The sequence below is a fragment of the Saimiri boliviensis genome, chromosome 6 (genome assembly GCF_048565385.1).
Source record: "Saimiri boliviensis isolate mSaiBol1 chromosome 6, mSaiBol1.pri, whole genome shotgun sequence".
NCBI lineage: Eukaryota > Metazoa > Chordata > Mammalia > Primates > Cebidae > Saimiri > Saimiri boliviensis.
Window position 1 is genome coordinate 99522529 of NC_133454.1, and position 21216 is coordinate 99543744.

The 21216-nt window shown below is 36.1% G+C and overlaps 1 protein-coding gene across 1 annotated transcript in view; it reads right to left on the reverse strand.

Annotated features, from left to right (window-relative positions):
* Window positions 1-21216, reverse strand: part of DCDC1 (doublecortin domain containing 1) — a 490018-nt gene that overhangs the window by 292092 nt on the left and 176710 nt on the right. Inside the window, 1 exon segment of the mRNA XM_010332310.2 lies at window positions 5598-5690. Coding sequence (XP_010330612.2) covers window positions 5598-5690 — 93 coding nt within the window.

A 21216-nucleotide genomic window follows, 5' to 3' on the forward strand; every position in this document is an offset into this window, starting at 1 on the left:
ATAACATGTTAACATATGTAAAACATAATCACATCAATTATCACCTGATTTTTAAAAATAACTTAAAACTATCAAGGTATCTAGCAAAGATTAACATATCTTAAGCACAGGAGAAAATATATGAAGAATCCTGCCGCTGACATTTTGATAATGTTTCCATTCAGTTTCACTAAAACTTTATGTTACTTTACACATTCATAAGGTCTTTTATCCTCAAATTGTTACATTTTATTCTGTTATTATGATAGCATGTCATCCTAACAGACAACACTACACTAGAGTGTAACTCATATACTAAAATAACTCATATACAAAAATAACTCCTATACTAAAATCAGTATATGTAATATATACTCATACACTAAACTTATATACTAAAATCAGTATAGGTAATATAATACTTCTGAATTATTTTACATAATATGATTTTTCCCCCAAATCACAGATGTTGCTAAAAGGGGGAAAATGTTCTTTAAAATTCTTCATCATGAATCTGTTTTTTTTTTTTTTCAAATCCTTTTTTTTTCTCTACAAAGGCAATGTGAATAGGGGCAAAAGAAGACAAAACTTGACCTTTTGTGATCCCAGCATTAATGGGTCTGTTCATAATTCAATCTATGTGTGTGTGGGAGCATCCATGTGGAAACATAGAGGCCTGAGAGACATAAAGCCTTTCCCTTTAAACATTATCTGACCCTATCAGTCCCATTCACAAAAGAAGGCTTACGTATGCATATGTTGAAAAAATGCACCATCTCATTGTGCAGCAGAAAGCCTACACATTCTACCCTTCATTCTCCATGGAAATGTAGCACGGAAGTGACACTTGTACAGAATTTGGGAGAGTGACAAATGAGCAGAAGGTAGCAAAAAAATATTGAATCTTCTAGTGAGAAAACAAACCAAACTTCCGAAAGAATACAAATGTGCACATGTCTATAAACATACAGACAGGTTTTTGTATCACATGTATGGCAGTTTGATAATGTTTGTATGATGTATGCATGCAATCTTTGAATTCAATTAAATTCTCAAGATGATTTACAGTCAGAACAAAGTGTTATTCTGTTTATAATCAGTTTTTAAAAGGATACATGTTGAAGCTGTGTATTCCTGAGCCATACATTGTGAATACTGTACATTGGCTATTATTAATGACTCTTTGAGGAGCTCCTCGTTCTTCTAGTGATGAGTTCAGCTGTCAGCCTGAATTCTGTGTGGGCTTGAATCCACCTATGTTATTAAAGAGAACTCCAGAGCACTTTGCACAGAACTGTCACTTGAAATCAGTACAAAGGGTGGCAGCTTCTATGCTAGGAACGTCATCTAGGCATGTAACACATGGCATGGTCTCAAAGCCAGGTCAGTGCTTCAATTTAATATCCAAAAATTTTCTAATTAACAACATATTTAAGATGAATCAGGAAGGAGGCAGGGAAATAAAATGAGTATTTTCAACAGCCTAAAATCTCTTCTTGGTTTCAAAACGAACAATACAGTGTTTTAGAGGCTAAGAAGGAAACAACCCTGATTTATGAAGATTGGAAAAGACATGGAAAGCTGAGAGCAAAGTGAACTATTTCTTGCTTTGGAAGTTGCAGTGGGTGTAAGTAACCAGGAAATCTGAAGTGCATAGCACTTCTTATTGCCAGCACTTTAAATGCTACCAAATTTTTGTTTTTGTTTTTTTTGTTTTCATTTTGGTTTTTTTGTTTTTTGTTTTGTTTTGTTTTTGCTTTTTGTTTGTATTTGACCCAGAGTCTCACTCTGTCGCCCAGAATGGAGTGCAGTGGCATGAACTCAGCTCACTGCAACCTCTGTCTCCCAGGTTCAAGCGATTCTCTTGCCTCAGCCTTCCCAGTAGCTGGGATTACAGGCATGCACCACCATGCCCAGCTAATTTTTGTATTTTTAGTAAACATGGGGTTTCACCATGTTGGTCAGGCTGGTCTCAAACCCCTGGCCTCAAGTGATCTGCCTGCCTCAGCCATCCAAAGTGCTGGGAATACAGGCATGAGCCACCGTGCCCAGCCCAAATACTACCAAATTTTTAATAGCTTCCTAGAACCCTTCTGAGGTGGGAAACATTTTGGAGGTAGATCTAACCTATTTTCAGCCAGAGGCCCCTTGTGTGCTGCTTTTAGGTCTGTTCAACAATCTAACATCCCCATCCATTCATGGGGGATGGTACAATTGAAAACAGACGTCCTCAGTGTCTTCATAACTCTTCTGGCAATGGGGCTATGTTGATGGCAACAAAGATGATGCCAACTATACCTATGGGGACAGCTATGAGACTGTGTCTCGCAGACCTCTAACTACAGGAACATAAGTGACCTTATGTCCCATCGACTGTGCTCTGAAATCCACCAGCAGGTTAGTACCAATATCTGAGGATACTAAGGTAAGTCTATCCCTGAGAGTCACAGGACTCCTCTGATGGCCAAGTTTGGCTCAAAAACACACCAATAGTTTTGCCAAACCTTTAGATTGCACAGTAGTTCAGGATGTTTCCACCCAACCTTCCTTTCCTTTCTCACTTGGAGTGGGCCTGCATTTCAGTCTGCAGATTACTCAGCCTTAACCACTGATGTCTCCATTTTCTCTTATAGCCATTTCTTCTGATAACATTCTTACACATTTAATCTCATCTTTGTACTTACATTATAAAGAACCTAGAATGATGCACTTTTATATTGACAATAATAAGCCATATAGAAATTTCCAAAAGACTTAATGTGGCTGGACACAGTGGCTCACCTCTGTAATCCCAGCACTTTGGGAAGCCAAGGTGAGGAGATCACTTGAGGCCAGGAGTTCAAAACCAGCCTGGGCAACATAGCAAGACCCTATCTCCACAAAAAAAAATTAAAACGAGCTTGGCCTGGTGATATATGCCTAAAGTCTCAGCTACTCAGGAGGCTGAAACAAGAGCTCACTTAAACCCAGGACTTCAATGCTGCGGTAAGCGATGATCACACTGCTGCATTCCAGTATGGGTAACAGAGAGAGATCCTCTTTCTTAAAAAAAAAAAAAAAAAAAAAAAAAAAAAAAAAAAAAAAAGCTTAATATACTTTAACATATATCATCACCTCAAAAGTGGTTTTATGATGCATATATTATTGTTACTTTCAAATTTCATGTGGAAAAATTACGTGAAATAAAATAAGATTTTAAGATAAAACTGCAGGTAGTAGAAGAGGAGCTATAGCTCAAATTTTATGATGTTCAGTTTGGGTTTTGAGAATTGTCTAGGAATGTAGTATTTGTATAAAAATCATAGGAAAAATATTGAAGTAATTTCACACCGAAATTTTTTCTTTGTTTTCCATCAGAATTTCCCTTCTTTGAATGTTGATTAGACTTGATATTTTAGACCTAAAGTTTTAGACTCTTTCTAATCAAAGTTTTTTTAGGCTATTCGATGGTCTAGATTCCCCATCCACTCATGGGGTAAGAAACAACTGAAAATGGTGTCATTTTAAATGCCTTCATAACTCACCTGGCAAGAGAGCTAAGTTAATGGTAACAAGGACTTTTCTAAGGGTCTTAGATTTTTTTCTAACCAAAAATTAGAACTTACACATCCAGGTTAATATAATCACTTTCCAAGTAATCACATAGAAATTATCCTCAGAGGCAGGAGAATTGCCTGAACCCAGGAGGCGGAGGTTGCGGTGAGCTGAGATCGCGCCATTGCACTCCAGCCTGGGTAACAAGCGCGAAACTCCGTCTCAAAAAAAAAAAAAAAAAAAAAAAAAAAAGGAAGAAATTATCCTCAGAGGCTATAGAATATATTTAGAAAGTATCATATGTATATACACACATAAATATACACATAAATGAGTATGTATTCCACTTGCTGTGTATTTGATTTTTGAAGTAAACAAAAGACTTTCTGAGCCAGAGCTGAAAAAGCAAATATATGGCTAAATAAGGCACTGTATAGGAAGAACACTGAAATACATAGTGCTAAAAAAACATAAAGATGATGATAACAAAGAAGAAACACCAACTAAACATAATTTACATTAGATTTTCCAGAAAAGATAATTTTCATTTCCAATGCTGCTAACAAGGTAAGATTTAAAATTATATATTTCGTATACTGATCATTTTCCAAGGCCACTTCAAGTTTTTAGTCCATTGAAATTATAATTTTGCATAAAATATCAAAAGGTAAAATAATTACAGTGTTTAAAAGGAAGAAAAAATCTGTAATTCTTTTAGATTATTTTCTATTTAATCTCTAATAATAATTGGTATGCTATAGATATAATTTTAATTATACTAATTAATCTAGAGAGACTTCTTTGCATTTCCCAAAGTTTACAAAATACATGGTAGATTCGTTTTTAACTTACCGTGAAAATGTAAGTAAATTCTCCAATTCTGGTAAAACATTTTTCAAACACATAGAGAATGACATTTTTCAAATTTATAATTAACAACCTAGACTTGTAACTTGTTAATATTCAGGAGAATGAGTCAGAACTATAACTTAAATCTATATAATAGCTGTTTATTATACTTTAGAAATAGTTTAACTTTATTTTTTCTTGTGAAATATAATCTACTGAGATAGCTAATCAATTTTTACAATGTAGTCTTTAATACCAGACAAATACGTCCCAAATACTAATATGGTCTCTAATGTAAGCTAGAATTTACACAGGAAAATTTGGTGCATTGTACTTTTTCATCTATTACAAAAGACATGGTTAGTAAGAAAGATGTAATCATAATGATAAGAAATATTAAAACCCTGAAGCTTGAATCCATTTCTTTACCAAAATATCAAAAGATATATATATATATAAAGCTTATTTTTTTAAATATTCAAATTATCTTACTTCTGAAATTACTTTGGATTTTTACTGACAGTAGTACAGGGAAACTAGAAAATTCACATTATTTCCTTAGAAAGATTAAATGCTTTTGCATTCCAGGAAACAACATGAAAATCATTTTCCCCTTTTGTCTAACACCAATTTTGTATTATTTCATTTATGGAATATGCTGTCAACTTCACAGCATGAGCTTTGAAGAGAAGAAGGTTTGCTTTAATAATAATATTGTTCTTCATCACAATATTGCCTACAGGATCTTCTGATTAGCTCACTTAGGTTTAAGATTTGTAAACTATAGTTTTTCCTGGATAAAATATGACTTTGTTAGCATTTCTAAAATTCAGAACAATAACTCTGTTCTTAGAAAAGCAGATTTAACAGCAAGATTTGATATTTATCAAAAATTCAACAAAATTTTAATGTTTTTTTTCCCATGTTGGCAGGTTTTATAACTTCCAATTTCAAGTTGTATGTAACAATTTACTAATTGAGGAAATTTATGAGAAAATCTTCATGAGACTTTTTTCAGTAAATTATAATTTGATTTATTCTTTTAAGCATACAGTATTTTTTCATGCTGTCTTTATCAATAAAACAATACCCAGTTGTGATCAGTTTGTTTCTATCATAAGTTGTTTTCAGTTAACAAGAGTTGATTTACTATAAGACCAAAAGTAAAATTTATCTTAATTTTAAAATTAGTGTTCATTGTGGCTTTAAAATACAGTTTACAGTTATTTCCTTACTTCTTCTTGCCCTTTATGGTGTTCCCTTGTTGTCATTGAAAGAATTCCTTTTTCTGTAATTTTCTCCTTTTGTTCATTCATGGCCAGTCTCAACTAGAAAAAATAAATAAATAGCATGAAAGCAGGTATCTATTGACACCTAATAGCAACATTTATTTAAATAACTAGTTAAGCATAATCATGAATGTGATTTGGTATTCATTTTGCTGATATATGATAAACTCTAAATTTCATTTTTATATTTAAAACGTTTAACACACTGAATCTTTTATTTTCAATATTTTATTGTTTTGAGCATTACTAAAGATGACTTAGGGCAAGAGAGTCCTAAACTGCAGATATTAAACACTGATGAGTACTTTTTTAAAGCATTTTATTAAAATGAACATGGCAACTTAAAAAAAAATAGGTAAATATTTCTATTTAAACCTTTCATTACAAGTAGGGAGTGCTGTTATGTCAGGATAAGAAGTCAAGGATGTAAATCAAAAGTGTCAGTTCAGTAGTCTAGAATAGTGCTAAATCATTTATAATATTTCATAACAAAGGATCATGTATCTAAATACATGAACAGTTACCTCGAACCTGCTCCATTTACAAAATTAGATAAAGGTTTTCTACTACTGCTGTTAACCCATGTGCTATAAAAAAGTGAATGTGACCCATTCTATATTTCTTTATAAATAATCCTTGTAGAAACAAATGCTATTTTCATACAAAACATGACATTTTAATGTTTTTTATTAAATACTTATTTTCCAACAAAAGAAAGATGTTAAACTCCCAAATAATAATAATTGCTCAACAGACTGACATTAATAGAAAGAGAACAAGAGCCTGATAGAGAACCCTCTGAATTGGACTATTTAATAATTCTTTAGCAATGGACTTGCCATACCATATTTCCTTATAGGGCATTGGAGTAAAACCAAATAACGAACATATTTTTACATATTGTTTTGTTAGTGTTGTTAAGTAGGCCTTCTCAATTGCATACCTGGAAAATCATGTTTAACATGAATCTTTAATCCATAGCCTACCTGAAGACTTATTCTCATATTTGGCATAAAATAGAGGAAGGGAAGTTCAAAAATATGATCTCTTGAATCTAGATGTGTATTATGCTAGAATCATAGTTTTAAACCTGTAGATACTACATTGATATGAAAAACAGCTCAGTATATCAAAGAATCTGTTTTGGTAGAGAGGAAAGGCCCAGGAATCTTCTGGTGATTCTGATGATCACCCTAGATAAGGAGTTGACAAACATTTCTGTAAAGGGCCAGATCATAAATATTTTAGGCTTTGTGGGAGCAGGGGGAGATTACAACCTACATCTCTGTTGCAGTTACTCCACTCTGCCATTGTAGCATGAAATAGACTGTAAATAAATATATGCACATATATGAGTATGGCTATGCTTCAACAAAATTTTAAAAAACAACCATAACAACATATGGCAGGCTGAATTTGGACAGCAAGCAGTAGTTTTCCAATCCCCCCAACCCGTTGCCCTAGATTGAGAATCAGTAATAGTTTTTGAAAAATCATTATGTGAAACTATTCCCAAGGAATATATTTGTTGCTGTTGTTAAATGATAAAAAAATAAATAAATAAAACTATAATACTAAGAAAACTTAAATATCAAGCTCAACTTTTACACATGGAAGCCTACAGCACATTGGTCTCAAGTGTCTGTTTATTTTAACAGGAGAGTTCTCATCTCTAGAGAAAATGGTTGTAGAAGAGAGGGACTGGAGAATATTTACCAAGTTCATCTATTCTTTACAAATGCAAAATTTTCCAGAGCAGATTTTTTTTTTTTTTTTGAGACAAAGTCTCACTCTATCATCCAGGCTGTAGTGCAGTGGTGCAATCTTGGCTCACTGCAACCTTCACCTCCCGGGTTCAAGCAATTCTCCTGCCTCAGCTTCCTGAGTAGCTGGGATTACAGGTGCATGTCACCACGCCCAGCTAATTTTTTTGTATTATTAGTAGAAACGGGGTTTCATCATGTTATTCAGGCTGTTCTCAAATTCCTGACATTGTGCAGAGCAGATCGTTTTTAAAGGGAAGCAAAACAAAACAAAAACAGAGCTCTGAAACTCTTTGGTGCCACAGCAGGTAATGCCAATTCCGATGAGTTTTCTGGGCCAGGACATTTAGAACTGCTGCCAAGGAACTTTTTATTTAAAAGGTGGGAATTCTTCACCTTTGAAAGCTCTGCATTGGGAAAAACTCACCTCCATTCTAATATTCGACTTCTAAAGAAGCACTAACTAATCTACAAACAGGCCAATGTTACTGAAAAGCATCACATGCATAGTCCCAAAGGGAAGTACAGTAAGATATTAAGAAATAAATGGTCACCAAAATATAAAGATACACACATGGGGCCTTTTCTGGAAATAGATAAAACATTCCAAAAGACACATTTTAATGAAATCATTTAGAGAAAATTATTGAAAATAAAAAGTTAAATTAAGAAAGGGCATTTTCAGCCTGAGGTATTAATAATAGGCAGTGCTAACAGCATCTTTCCCTTAAACCCCATGACATAATAACAATGAAAATCTAACAAGCTAAATAGGAAAATTTCATTCATTATTTTTGTTGATTTTTAAATCGAAAAAAGGCTTTGCTGCTAAGATTTTTTAAACTTGTAACAAACGTTAGCCATACATACTTAGGTTAAAGTTGGGTTCATTCGGTACTAATGGAAACCAGAATAGAACAATCAAGAGACTAGGCAAGAACAGTATCCGAAATGGAAGAAACAAGAAACATAATGGCTCTGTCCAAGAAAACTGAGCAAAACTGTTTCAGGAAAATGGTCTGGTTAAATAAATAGAAGATAAAAAGAAAAAAAATCACATCAAGCAGTTTATTTAGAAACTAAGGGAAAAAAAATCCACAAAGGTGTACCTGAAGTAATAGATTCCAATGAAACAATTTCCATTGGTTGTTACCTTCCAAACTGTATCTATTTTACTCAAAAACTAAGGTTTCAGGCATTGTGGCCTCTCCAAAGCCCTAAGCGGTCATAGTTCAGTAATATATAGTTCTTTTCAAAACATGCAGCGCTTTGTGACCATAGTTAAAAGGGCTCTTAATTTCAAGGAATGCTTCAAGCGTTTGCTGGCCCAGGAAGCTCTGTTATGCACATCCTAGAGGGAAAAACAGGCTCAAGACCTCCTGCTGGAGAAATACAGCCATAACAGCAGTGATCCCATCTTAAGTGCATCACTAACTGCTGATGGATTTTCTTTTTAACTCCTCCTAATATAAAAATCATATAGATTGTGTAAAAATTTTAAAAACATATTAAGATTTTTAAAAATCTATTTTATAGGAGAAAGTTTTATAGTAACACTAGAGTTCAATTATTAGTATCTTTAGAAAAGGTATAGTAATTCAAACCAGCTAGTGTGCTCTGTCTACCAAATTCATATTGATATTCCAGATAGGAACTAGCCAAAGGGAGAAATGCCTTTTAGTCCAACCAAACTCTCATTGCTCTGCACTGTAGTTCTGCGTGTTGTTTTCTCTGTATTCAGACGAATAGTTAATGATATTCAAATGTGAATTATATGAAATGTGTTATATAAAATGTGCTAATAAATCAACATGACCTAACAAGAAAACTGTATCTATTAATATCAAAATTCCAAGGTTTTCATTAGATCAATAGATTAATTGATCTTACTAATATTTGATCCATACTTTACATGCAGATCAATATAGGTAATACTGTTTTAGCAAAAACAACAAGATAATCAGCCTTCATATATATTGACAAGTTTCCCAACGGTTTGTTAATATACAAAAGACTGGGACAAATTACTTATTTATATATACAAAACATGGTTATAAAGGCCAGCTGCAGGTATTTTTTTGGAAAGTGCATTTTAATAAGGTCCTATTCAGTTACAGAACAAATGGGGAAGAAGTAGTTTGCACTACAGAGTTTAGCGCAAGAGCTTTCTCTTTTTCTAACCACGAAATCAATCATTTGTCCAGACTGTGGGAGTCAGAGTTAGTTACTGAAAAGAGCTCCGTATATAAACAAGTCAATAACTCATTGTGTGTTATTGTCGAGCTGAAGAAGTTGGCTTTCAAAAAGCTGCCCCAGCTTCTCTCAGAATGAATGTCACTGTATTCAGGGACTGGGAGAGAGTCCTTTGTTTCTAGCCATTGCTGGCTGCCATTTATGTATGGGAACGGGAGGTGGCTGCTGGGAGAGTGGGGGAAGCCACTATTTGGTATATGGATGTCCAGAAAAAACTCTGAATTTTGTCAACCTAGTTAATTTGCATCTGGAAATGCATTACTGAAATTGATTGAGAGTGCCACACAAAAAATATCTGGTAAGAGAATTAAACAATAAATGAGTCTGTACCCTTTCAAATTGGATAGGAATAATATTTTTGGTTGCCTACCTGTCCACAAAAATGAATCCAAAATTCAGGCAACGGTTTGAAAAGTTCAAATGTATAAAATCAAACTGGTGGAAAGGTCAACATATCAAATAAATGTTCCTGCCATAAATAGTAAGAATGATTCTTGGGACTATCAAATGGAGTTTTTAAAGGGTGTGTGTGTGTGTGTGTGTGTGTGTGTGTGTGAGAGAGAGAGAGAGAGAGAGAGAGAGAGAGAGAGAGAGAGAGAGAGAGACAGAGAGACAGAGAGAGATAGAGAGAGTATACACATATGCACTCATAAGTTTCTTTTATTTATTTCTATTACACATATAAGTTCAAAGAGAAGGTATTATACTTTAGGATAATAGAGTCTCTTTAAAGAATGATTTTATGTGCTCAACATTTGTGATAAATTAAGGATACATTCCAACTATCTTTGACTTAATTTAAATGCTTTTTAAATTCCTAAAATTTGTAAGATATTATAATCTTATTTATTTGATCTTAATAAGTGTTAAATAGCTACCATTAATTCAGAATCAAACTAGGGACCATGAAGAAGCACAAGACCAGGTTTCAAGGTTTATAATTAAGCTGGGTAAGTTTAATAAATGAGTTTTTTTTTTAAATCTTTTAGCCTCTCTAATTTTTACAAAAGCTTAGCTCTTAATCAAAGTTGCAGCCGTGGGCAAGGAAGGAATTGGGAACCTGAGCTGAAACTAATTGATCTCATTTTTCCTCATAATTTAGAAAATCATAGCATTAAATAATATGACATGTTTCCACATGCAACAAATTGTACTAGATATTTTTCCAGATACAAATAGGTTAATAGTAAAGTGCAATACAGTTAAGGAGACAATTAAATAACAACAGAAATTAAGAAACAATATATGGCACAAGGTACATCATAACTGCCAAAGGGAGACATACAATTCATAAGTAAGAAGGACAGAAATATTATTTAGGGATGGAGTGGCTTGAGATGGAGAAGCCTAAATAATAGATAGTATCTGGCTAGAAAAAGACGAGAACTGATAATATGAGACATTATTAATAATTCATATATTTATTATTTTTAATTAATGATTAATTACATGATGAAACTAGTTCCAAGTAAAATTAGGTAAGTGGCTGGACATGGCTTTGGGAGAGGGAGGGGAGAAGGCCAGCCAAGCCTTGAAGAAGCAGCAGAGAGAAAGGGCATGCCTGATCCAATCAGCTAAAGGAGCAGAAGGAATGATTCACATTGGGAAGTAAAGGGCTAGATGGTTAGTGTAAACCCACACTTAATCTATTTCTGAGCTTAAATATAAGTGGAGCATATGTACCAAGAGCCCAGTCTTACAATGCAGGCAGAACTGAAGACTTAATTCTCAGCTCTGCATTGGCTCAATTCCATTTCCTCAAGCTATATGTGCTTAACTCAGTTGCAATCTTAGAGATGCCTTAACTAAGTCCTGACCTCACCCCTACTTTCAGTAGTGTAATCTCACTTAAGTCCCTCTATAAAGAAAGTCAAGACTGCCACTTCTTATCTTGCAGAAGAGATAGAAACCTTTCATTTATAACTCTTTGTGAATTCTGGCTCTGCCAAGAATTAGCTCTAAGACATTGGGCAATAGTGATGGTTAATACAGCCCAATCTTCCAAAGTCAGAGATTTCTCTCCTATCCTTGCTAATTCTTTGAAAGAAGCTAGTTTTACCATAGCCTGTAGCTTCTTGAAGGCAGTTTAAGAGAGAAGGTATGAAAGAAACCATCATAATATTTATAATCAGCAAACCAAAACATAACCATTTTAAAAAAGCATTATTTTAAAAGGTTATAATTTGTCTAAAAGGACAAAAAAGGGAATTCTCCATAATTTACTTAGCACTTAAGGAAACTTAATTATTATTATTATTTTTTGAGACAGAGTCTTGCTCTGCTGTCCAGGCTGGAATGCAGTGGTGCTATCTTGGCTCACCGCGACCTCCACCTCCCAGACTCAAGTGATTGTCCCACGTTCAGCTAGTTTTTTGTATTTTTGGTAGAGATAGAGTTTTTCCATACTCCCCAGGCTGGTCTCAAACTCCCGAGCTCAACTTCGGCCTCCCAGAGTGTTGAGATTACAAGTGTGAGCCATGGTGTGCAGCCTTAAATGGTTTTTAAGATACTTTTTTTCCTGTTTTTGGGGTTTTGTTTAAAGTAATAATAAATTATAGCTCTTACACATTCTGTGGAGAAAGTGGTTCTAAATTAAACCTGACTCAGTAGCCAGATTATAAATTTTTCCTTAGATATTCTGCCATGATCAGAAATGCCATGTGCCCTAACCTGAACTCAGCTTGCCTCTCAAACCGCTTCTCTACTGCATTTCTTCCACTACCACACTCAGTTTTGGAGGAACTATGTTCCTCAATCCAAGAGTTGGGCCCCTAATCCTGGCCAGGCCAATCAGCCTCTCTCTTAAGAGATAGTAATGAAGGGAGCCACTTAGAGGTATAAAGAATTAGAGAAAATCTGTCCCATAAGCAGCACTGTAAAGAGATTTTAGCTCTAGGTGTCTGGAGATTTCCGCTCTCTACAGACCCTTTCCTTGGCCTTCCCTTGAATTCCATGGGCTACCACCTGCCATCCTATAAAATTCTGGTTTTGCCTAAGTTAGCCTGCATAAGCTTCCATTGATTGTAACCAATCAGCCTAATAGATATGTCACATATGTCCTCATAGTAAACGTCCCATGAGTTTAGAAGACCTGAGTGGGTCTCTATTCCTTGTAACCTAAGGTATCCAACTCAAATATCTTAATCATGTCACAAGTTTAAAGAATTCCTTCATATGTTATAATGGGTAATATAACCAGGATAATGATTTTTAAATTATCAACGTGCTTTTCTTTCAGACTTCTGCAAGTACAAAGCTACCAAAACTACCCCACAGGCATCCCTAGAACTTGTCACAATAATACTTTTGCTGGGTGTACAATGGAGTTGTGCAACAAGACAATATCCTTGAAAAAAAAAAAAAAAAAAAAAAAAAAGGCTGTTTCCTTGAGAGAATTTGCCTCTCAAGAAAAACCCTTACTCCTCCCAATTAGCATATACACAGCTAAACTTAGAAGACTCAGTCCATAAATTTCCCCTTTTAAAGTTAAGAGTAAGGACTCTGTCCGTTGTTGAACCTTTGCTGGAGTGAGGAATAAGAAACATACAACATAGAAATAAAATAAAATCTCAGCCCCTTCTGTCCTAGAGAAAATACAGGAAGAAGTCTGAGAAAGGGAAAAGGAAACCAAAATAGCCAAATGAGTAAGTCCTAAGTGCTCCTTCTGCAGGGTGTAGCTTAGGGAGGAAGACAAGTACCAGGTAAATGGAAACAAGTCCTGAGGCAGAAGGGATTTCTGCTCCCCTCCCTTTAATATGAGACACAGGAAGGAGCTGTTCTGTAGCAACCTAGGATACAGCCACCTTGACCAGATGGCATATCAAAGGCAGGCAAAGAGAAACCTGAGATTTAGGTTTCCTGAACCACTCTTGGTTTCTATGTGTCCTAGGACATGGAATTAACTGAGTTAAGCTGGGAAGTTTGTCACAGGATATTGGCATAGTCAAAGAAAGATGGCTCTAGAGTGATGATAGTGATACAGATCAGGTAACCCAAGGTCAAGTGGGTGTTTCGGCCAGATGTTGGAAGGAGTTTCTAATAACACAGAAAGTCAAGTTTAGGTTGGATCATCTAGGAGGCACTACCATAAAAAAATGCCTGAGCCAACCAAGAATGGGCCACAAGTTCATATGCTGCAGGCCATTGGGGCATCCAGCAGCCAAGTGAATATGGGCCATCCTTCCATCAACCAGCAGCTGCCATGCCAATGTGTACATTCCAAAGGGCAGCATGACAACAGAGGCCCCTCCCCCCGATGCTTTCAGGATATGAAGGCCACACAGCCCCTTCTTCCATATTGCACCTTAAGGAAGCCAATGGGGAAAGGAGAGCCTTTCTGAGAGAAATCATGACCTCAAATGACTATTTAAATGACTAAGTCCGGGTGTGGTGGCTCACACCTATATTCCCAGCACTTTGGGAGGCCAAGGTGAGTGGATCGCCTGAGGTCAGGAGTTCAAGACCAGCCTGGCCAACAGGGTGAAACCCCATCTCTATAAAAACACAAAAAAATTAGCTGGGCATGGTGGTGCAAGTCTGTAATCCCAGTTACTCAGAGGCTAAGGTAGGAGAATTCTTGAACCTGGGAGGTGGAGGCTGCAGTGAGCCAGTATCACATCACTGCACTATAGCCTGGTAACAGAGCAAGGTTCCTTCTCAAAAAAAAAAAAAAAAAAAAAAAAAAAAAAAAAAAAAAAAAAAATTGATTAAACTCAGCTTTAAACTGATTTAGACATTCAATTCTTTTGCTCCCACTATCCAGTGGGTGAGAGCTCAGGAAGAAAGTAGTATTAGTGTCAGAATATAACTCAGTCATTTAGTTATTTTGCCGTAAATTGTATACATGCATGTCACATAATAATTTGATAGACTAAGCCAAGAAACAAAGGCAAAAACAAGATTTATAAGACAACGGAGAGAAATAAAAATGCAGCCACATGCACACCTTTAGGGTAATAAGCTTGCACTTACCAAATTGAGAAGGACAATTAAGTATATCAAATAAAACATGGTAAGTTGTTTATGAATTCTCCAAAACATCTTCAGAGTTCAGCTGAGAATCACATGTTATCCATCAATGTATCTAATTTACTACTGTACTCATTCCTTATCATTTAATCTATGTCCACACTTCCTCCTACATAATTGCTTTTCCCCTAATTTCTTCTCAATTTTTAAAAGATCAAATATAATTAAAAAGAAAACCTAAAATTTATAAAAATAGACAAAAGGAGATAAATTAATATCACCTTTGCTTTTAAAATTGCCAACAGTCTAGTAAACTTTTATGATAATTAAAAAAAGAGAGTAGTGTAAATTAATGTAGGACAATGGAAGGTGAATAAATTCTTATTTAAGAACCGCATTAAACTATATTTACTGGTTCTTTAATGTGAATGGAAATGAGAACAAAGATGAGGATGATAAAAGGGTGAGATACTCACTGTCCACTCTGTCACCCTGTTCTGGGGACTGCAGATACACTGTGTCATTCAGTTCCCAAAAGAACTTTAGCAGGTTTGTGAAAATGATGCTTAAAGAGGTTAAGTAGCATGCTTATGAACACAAGGCAAAGAAAATGAAAAACTGGGATTCAAATCCAGGCATGTCTAACTTCAGTGCTTATGATTATTAATTTTGTCTTGGATACAGCAGAAAATATGATAAAAGGAAAAAATAGCTAGATAGTAACAAACTGGCAATTTTTAAATTCATATTGAAGCATAAAATTATGAAAGCTCGGAGTCAAAAATCAGAATTCTATTAATATGATTTTTGATGACATAATGTGAAAATAAATTACATTTGGAGCCTTTAATCTAGGAGAATTTATTTTGGAATATTACACACACACACACACACACACACACACACACACACAAACAGGATAAAGATCCACTGGCTGTCTGCAATTATTAACGAAACTTACCTAACCTCTACTTTGTCTCTAAGATTATCAAAAACAACACCCAATGTCATTATGTTTTCATACTGAAAATCTTCATTAATGCATTGTAATACAAAAATTAGTGAATACTCAGAGGTGCTATTAATGGTTTTGTATTTAATATTTTAGACATTTTCTTAGGCACATGTGTAGAAATACAGGTACGTGTAAAGTGTGTGAATGTTATGTTTACAGAAACAGTATCACATCACCATATTAGTTGACAACTTACTTATTTTGCATAGCAATACCTTCATATGTTCCTTAAAAACATGTTTTTTTTGTTTTGTTTTTGATACAAAGTTTCGCTCTCATTGCCTAGGCTGGAGTGCAATGGCCAATCTCGGCTCACCACAACCTCTGCCTCCCAGGTTCAAGTGATTCTCCTGCCTCACCCTCCTGAGTAACTGGGAGGCTGTGCCATCATGCCAGGCTAACTTTGTGTTTTTAGTAGAGATGGGGTTTCTCCATGTTGGTCAGGCTGGTCTCAAACTCCCGACTTCAGGTGATCCACCCGCCTCAACCTCCCAAAGTGCTGGGATTACAGGCGTGAGCCACTGGGTCCGGCCCCTTAAAAACATCTTAAGCAGACCTATAACTATCTATTCACCTATACTGATTGGTCAAAAGGTACAAAGTTTCCACCCGAAGGAATAAGTTTTAATGATCTATTGCACAGAATGGTGATCATAGTTAATAATACGTTGTATGTATTTCCAAAATGTTAAATGTTCTCACTGCAAAACAGTGTTAATTATGTGGTGATGGATATGTTTATTAGCTTGATGTAATCAATCCACAATGTGTATGTCTCACAGCATCACATCATATGTCATAAACACATATAATTATTATTTGTCAATTAAAAATAAAATTGAATGTAAATAATTTTCATTCAGCCTGGCTCAATTTTTTCATTTCATGCCTAATTGAAAGCTCTCCCCTAATCACAGGGTGAGTTAGACTTGTGACACAAGAAGTTTGGGATACGGAGAGAAGCACATTGTCTTTCTTTTTTCATAATCCTGAACTCTGCCATTATTGGGGACACATCATTTTTGCTTCCATTCCATTGGAGAGAACTTAGTCACATGACCATTTCCAACTGCAAGTTTGGCTGGGAGATAGAGTATGGTTGTATTTCAAAAAAAGAGAGGAATGATTCTAATGGAAAGCTACAAGTCTCCACCACAGTGTTACTCTATAGAGGTTAACCATGCGATCTACTGTTTAAAACAGGACCTGCTTGAGAGTGAAATAATACAGGCAGACATAACAAGTAAATTCTAGGAGTGTTTTAGGAACATTCTCTTCCCCTATTTCCCTGTTTACTAAAGTCCACTCTAATCTCTTTGGGTCACCTTTTCTGAGGCAGTTTGTCATCTCCTTTGTGTTACCAAAACAGTGTATTCACAGCTTGAGCACATCAGCTCACACATTGGTTGAAATTATTTACTGTCTTTCTACTTTGTACTGTCTTGTGGTGTGCCTACACCTCCATTCTACACCCATGGCCATCCAAGAAGTTACCGACTTCCCAATCCATTTGGTCCTAGTAGAGAGACAATAAGCATGGCAAATCCCACCATGATGGGGTGGGCTAATTGGCTCAGTCCTGACTAACCACAGAACAGCATAATTAGTTCAGGAAGGAGCAAAACTGAAACACTCAGGAATCTTTCCACGGGCTTTAACATGTGGGAACTGAGAGAAAGATGGTTTCTTTCTCCATCCACTGGGTCAGCTACTATTCATCTCTACATATTGTTGTCATAAGGGAATACAGACTCTAAAATTTGGATATAGTCTCCATACTGCATCAAAAAATGTTTAAACCTTAAGCAGGCTAAACCATACATATATCTACATTTTGGATTTATCTGGTTTTTGAGCTCTAATGTAAGACAAAAATCTGACAATGTCACTGTCCACTCCAAACTCCTCAGTTACTCCCTACTGCCTACAGGTTAAAAACCCAAGCTCTTGGCCAAGTGTGGGGGCTCACACCTGTAATCCCAGCTCTTTGGGAGGCCAACATGGGCAAATCACAAGGTCAAGAGATTGAGACCATCCTGGCCAACATGGTGAAACCCCATCTCTTCTAAAAATTAGCTGGGCATGGTGGTACATGCCTGTAGTCCCAGCTACTTGGGAGGCTGAGACAGAAAAATAGCTTGAACCTGGGAGGCGGAGGTTGCAGTAAGCCAAGATCACACCACTGCACTCCAGCCTGGTGACAGAGTGAGACTCTGTCTCAAAAAAAAAAAAAAAAAAAAAAAAAATACCCAAGCTCTTTAGCATGGCATTACTATCTGGTTTCTCCCTCCTCACGTGCCTCTTCCCCCAGCCCCTTCCTTAGGTTATGTCACAGTCGTTCTTATGTTATACAACTATTTCATGTCATCAACACCCCTACATTCCTGAAATTATAAGAGAATCTCAAAATCCACCCTTCAAACCCCATCGCATTATGAAGCTCCTTCCCAACTCTGGGAATTCCCACCATAGTTACTTGTTATAACCACAAATTTTATTGTGAGTTGTGGAGAATACAAGGATAAAAGGTAGATTACCGGCTGGTCCTGGTGGCTCATGCCTGTAATCCCAGCATTTTGGGAGGCCAAGGCGGGCTGATCACTTGAGGTCAGGAGCTCCAGACCAGCCTGGCCAACATGCTGAAACCCCATCTCTATTAAAAATACAAAAATTATCCAGATGTGGTGGCATGTGCCTGTAGTCCCAGCTATTCAGGAGGCTGAGGCAAGAGAATTGCTTGAACCCAGGAAACTGAGGTTGCAGAGAGCCGAGATCATGCCACTGCACTGCAGCCTGGGCGATAGAGCCAGACTCAGTCTCAAAACAACAACAACAACAACAACAAAAACAAAAACAAGCAGATTACCATCACTCTATAATGTATTATTCACACAGAGTCACACACACACACACACACACACACACACACACACACACCTGTGCCATTGTTCAAATTGTTGCTCTGCCTGTAATTGTAAGGTTTGGCTCTCTGTCCACACCCAAATCTCATGTTGAATTGTAATCACCAGTATTGGGGAAGGGACCTAGTGGGAGGTTATTAGATCATGGGGACAGATTTGCCCCTTGCCATTCTTGAAATAGCAAGTGAGTTCTCACAAGATCTGATTGTTTAACAGTGTGTAGCACTTCCCTTTCAACCTCTCTCCTGCTCCACCATGTGAAGAAGGTGCCTGCTTCCCCTTCACCTTCCTCCATGATGGTAAGTTTCCTGAGGCCTCCCTGGTCATGCTTATGGTACAGCCTGTGGAACTGTGAGTCAATTAAACCTCTTTTCATCATAAATTACCCAGTCTCAGCTAGTGCTTTATAGCAGTATGAGAGCAGACTAATAAAAATGCCCTCCCTCAACTAACAATCACACAAACACTCAGACTCTGCTCTGGTTTACCTCCAGGAAGCCTGCTCTAACTTCTCAGTCCTAGGCCCAGAAGCCCATCTTTGGTACCCTCTACTGTGCTCCTATATTATTATGCAGGGTGTATCACGGCCCTTAGCAAGGTGGCAAGTGGTGTCCCTTACATGTTGATCTCTCCCACCAGACTGAGCTCTCTTAAGTAGGCTCTTAGTCTGTATTCATCTCTACATCCCTCGAGCCTAGCAAAGAATAGATATTTAGCAAATACCAGTTAACCTGAACAGAGCTATACTGAACATTGTGGCTGGGATATATAAAATTATTAAAAGAAATTCTAGAAAGCCCTGAAGTCTGGTGCAATACATAAATATAAATAAAGGGGGCTAAAGAGTCCATTTTCTGAGGCCATATTCATCATGCAGACTTGGCCTTTTTAAGGTTAGAAAAGCTATTAAAGGGAATCCTGGCACTGGATTTCATTACTGGCTCCGTCCTCTCTGGAGCCCCAAGTGTCCACTCCTGTTGTGAAAGGCTGATATGGATGCCTTACTTTGTGGTTCTTCTTCCCAAGCATTCAGCCTCGTGTTCTGAGGGGGCAGGTATCCCACAACTGCCAGTTACCATTCTGACAAGAAGCATTTTTAGGCAACGAGACACTTACTGTATAAACTTGTAATAAATATATAACCTCGGAAGACTTTTTTTTTAGTTAGTTTTGACTTTCAGAACCTGATTTGGATTCTAAATTTTTACAGTCCTGCATTTCTAATCCCGTTCCTTTTTCAAAAACAGCTAGAACTTTTGTTGTTAAGAGTGGTTTGAATTTGGATGCTAAGGAGGACTCATTTACTTAGTCTCAAATGGATTCCATTTTGCATTCCAAAAAGTCTGACCTCTCAACTTTATCTAGAACCCAGATCCTTTGATATTTTGATGTTTAATATTTGAATTCATCATGGTCATCCATCATTAGAGGTAAGATGATTTCTTGAGGACTTACTATGTGCCAGGCACTGTGCTTGTGCTCGCACTGTCTCACTTATCTTTAAGAAAGTACTGTACTGGGGAAGAGTCAAGTATGTTTGAGCTATTTGTCCCAAAACATGACCCATTTCTCTAGACACAAACTTTGAAATCTCCACAGAAAAAAATAATCTCTTTCCTTGTGTCACAGGTAGAGAATTTTGTATCATCAACATCATTCAAAAATATATTTATGTAATACTCATTATGTGTCAAGGTTAGGAAACAGTGGTTAACGAGTCAGACATTTCCCTTATGGAGCTTAACATCTTAGAAAGAAGAATGCAGAATGGCTAAATTAAGTTCATTAACCCATGCATTATCTCATATATTTATTATTTTTTATGATGAGGACACTTAAAATCTATGCTCTTAGCAATTTTCAAATATACAATCCATAGTTTTTAACTATGGTCACCATGTTGTACATTAGATTTTGTGAACTTAATCTTCCCAACTGAAATATTGTATTCTTTAACCAAAATCTCCTCATTCCTCATTTCCACCACCAGTCATTGGCAACTATCACTCTATTCTCTGCTTCTATACATTTGACTGAAAAATACTCATTTCAAATTTAATCATCTTTCTTGAAATAGTGCTGTATAGCCTTTCAAATTCAGACAAATTAGAGTAGAAAGTACCTGAAACACTGAAATGTTTCATTACAAATGTTTTGAAGTCCCTTTTTTCATATTCAAATATGCACACCAACTGCAACAAGATTAGCAATGTCAATTTTTTCCAACTGTGGTAAGATTTCTTAAAAGACATGAAAAAACTGGTAAGTTTGACTTGTAGTGAGTACTCTGCTTATATCTAAATAAGCCCTTCTGAAGTGTCTGAAAATACTTGAAACAGTTGCTTTCCTATGTTATATATTCCCTCCCAATATCATTCTCATAATTGATAGGGATGCATACCAATAAAAATAATGTATCTACCTACTTTGAGGACTATTAAGAAAATGAAATGCAATAACTTTAGTTAGACCAGAAAAATCTCATCATAAACTACAAAGCACTGTGCAAATATTTTTAGTGTCAAATAATTAAAGATCAACTTTTGTTCTGGTTCCACAGAAAACATCACACATTCCAAAAACAAAAGTCTGAACTGATAGATTACTAAAATAGCTGCTTTCCTCCATCTAAGTTTATTGGCAAA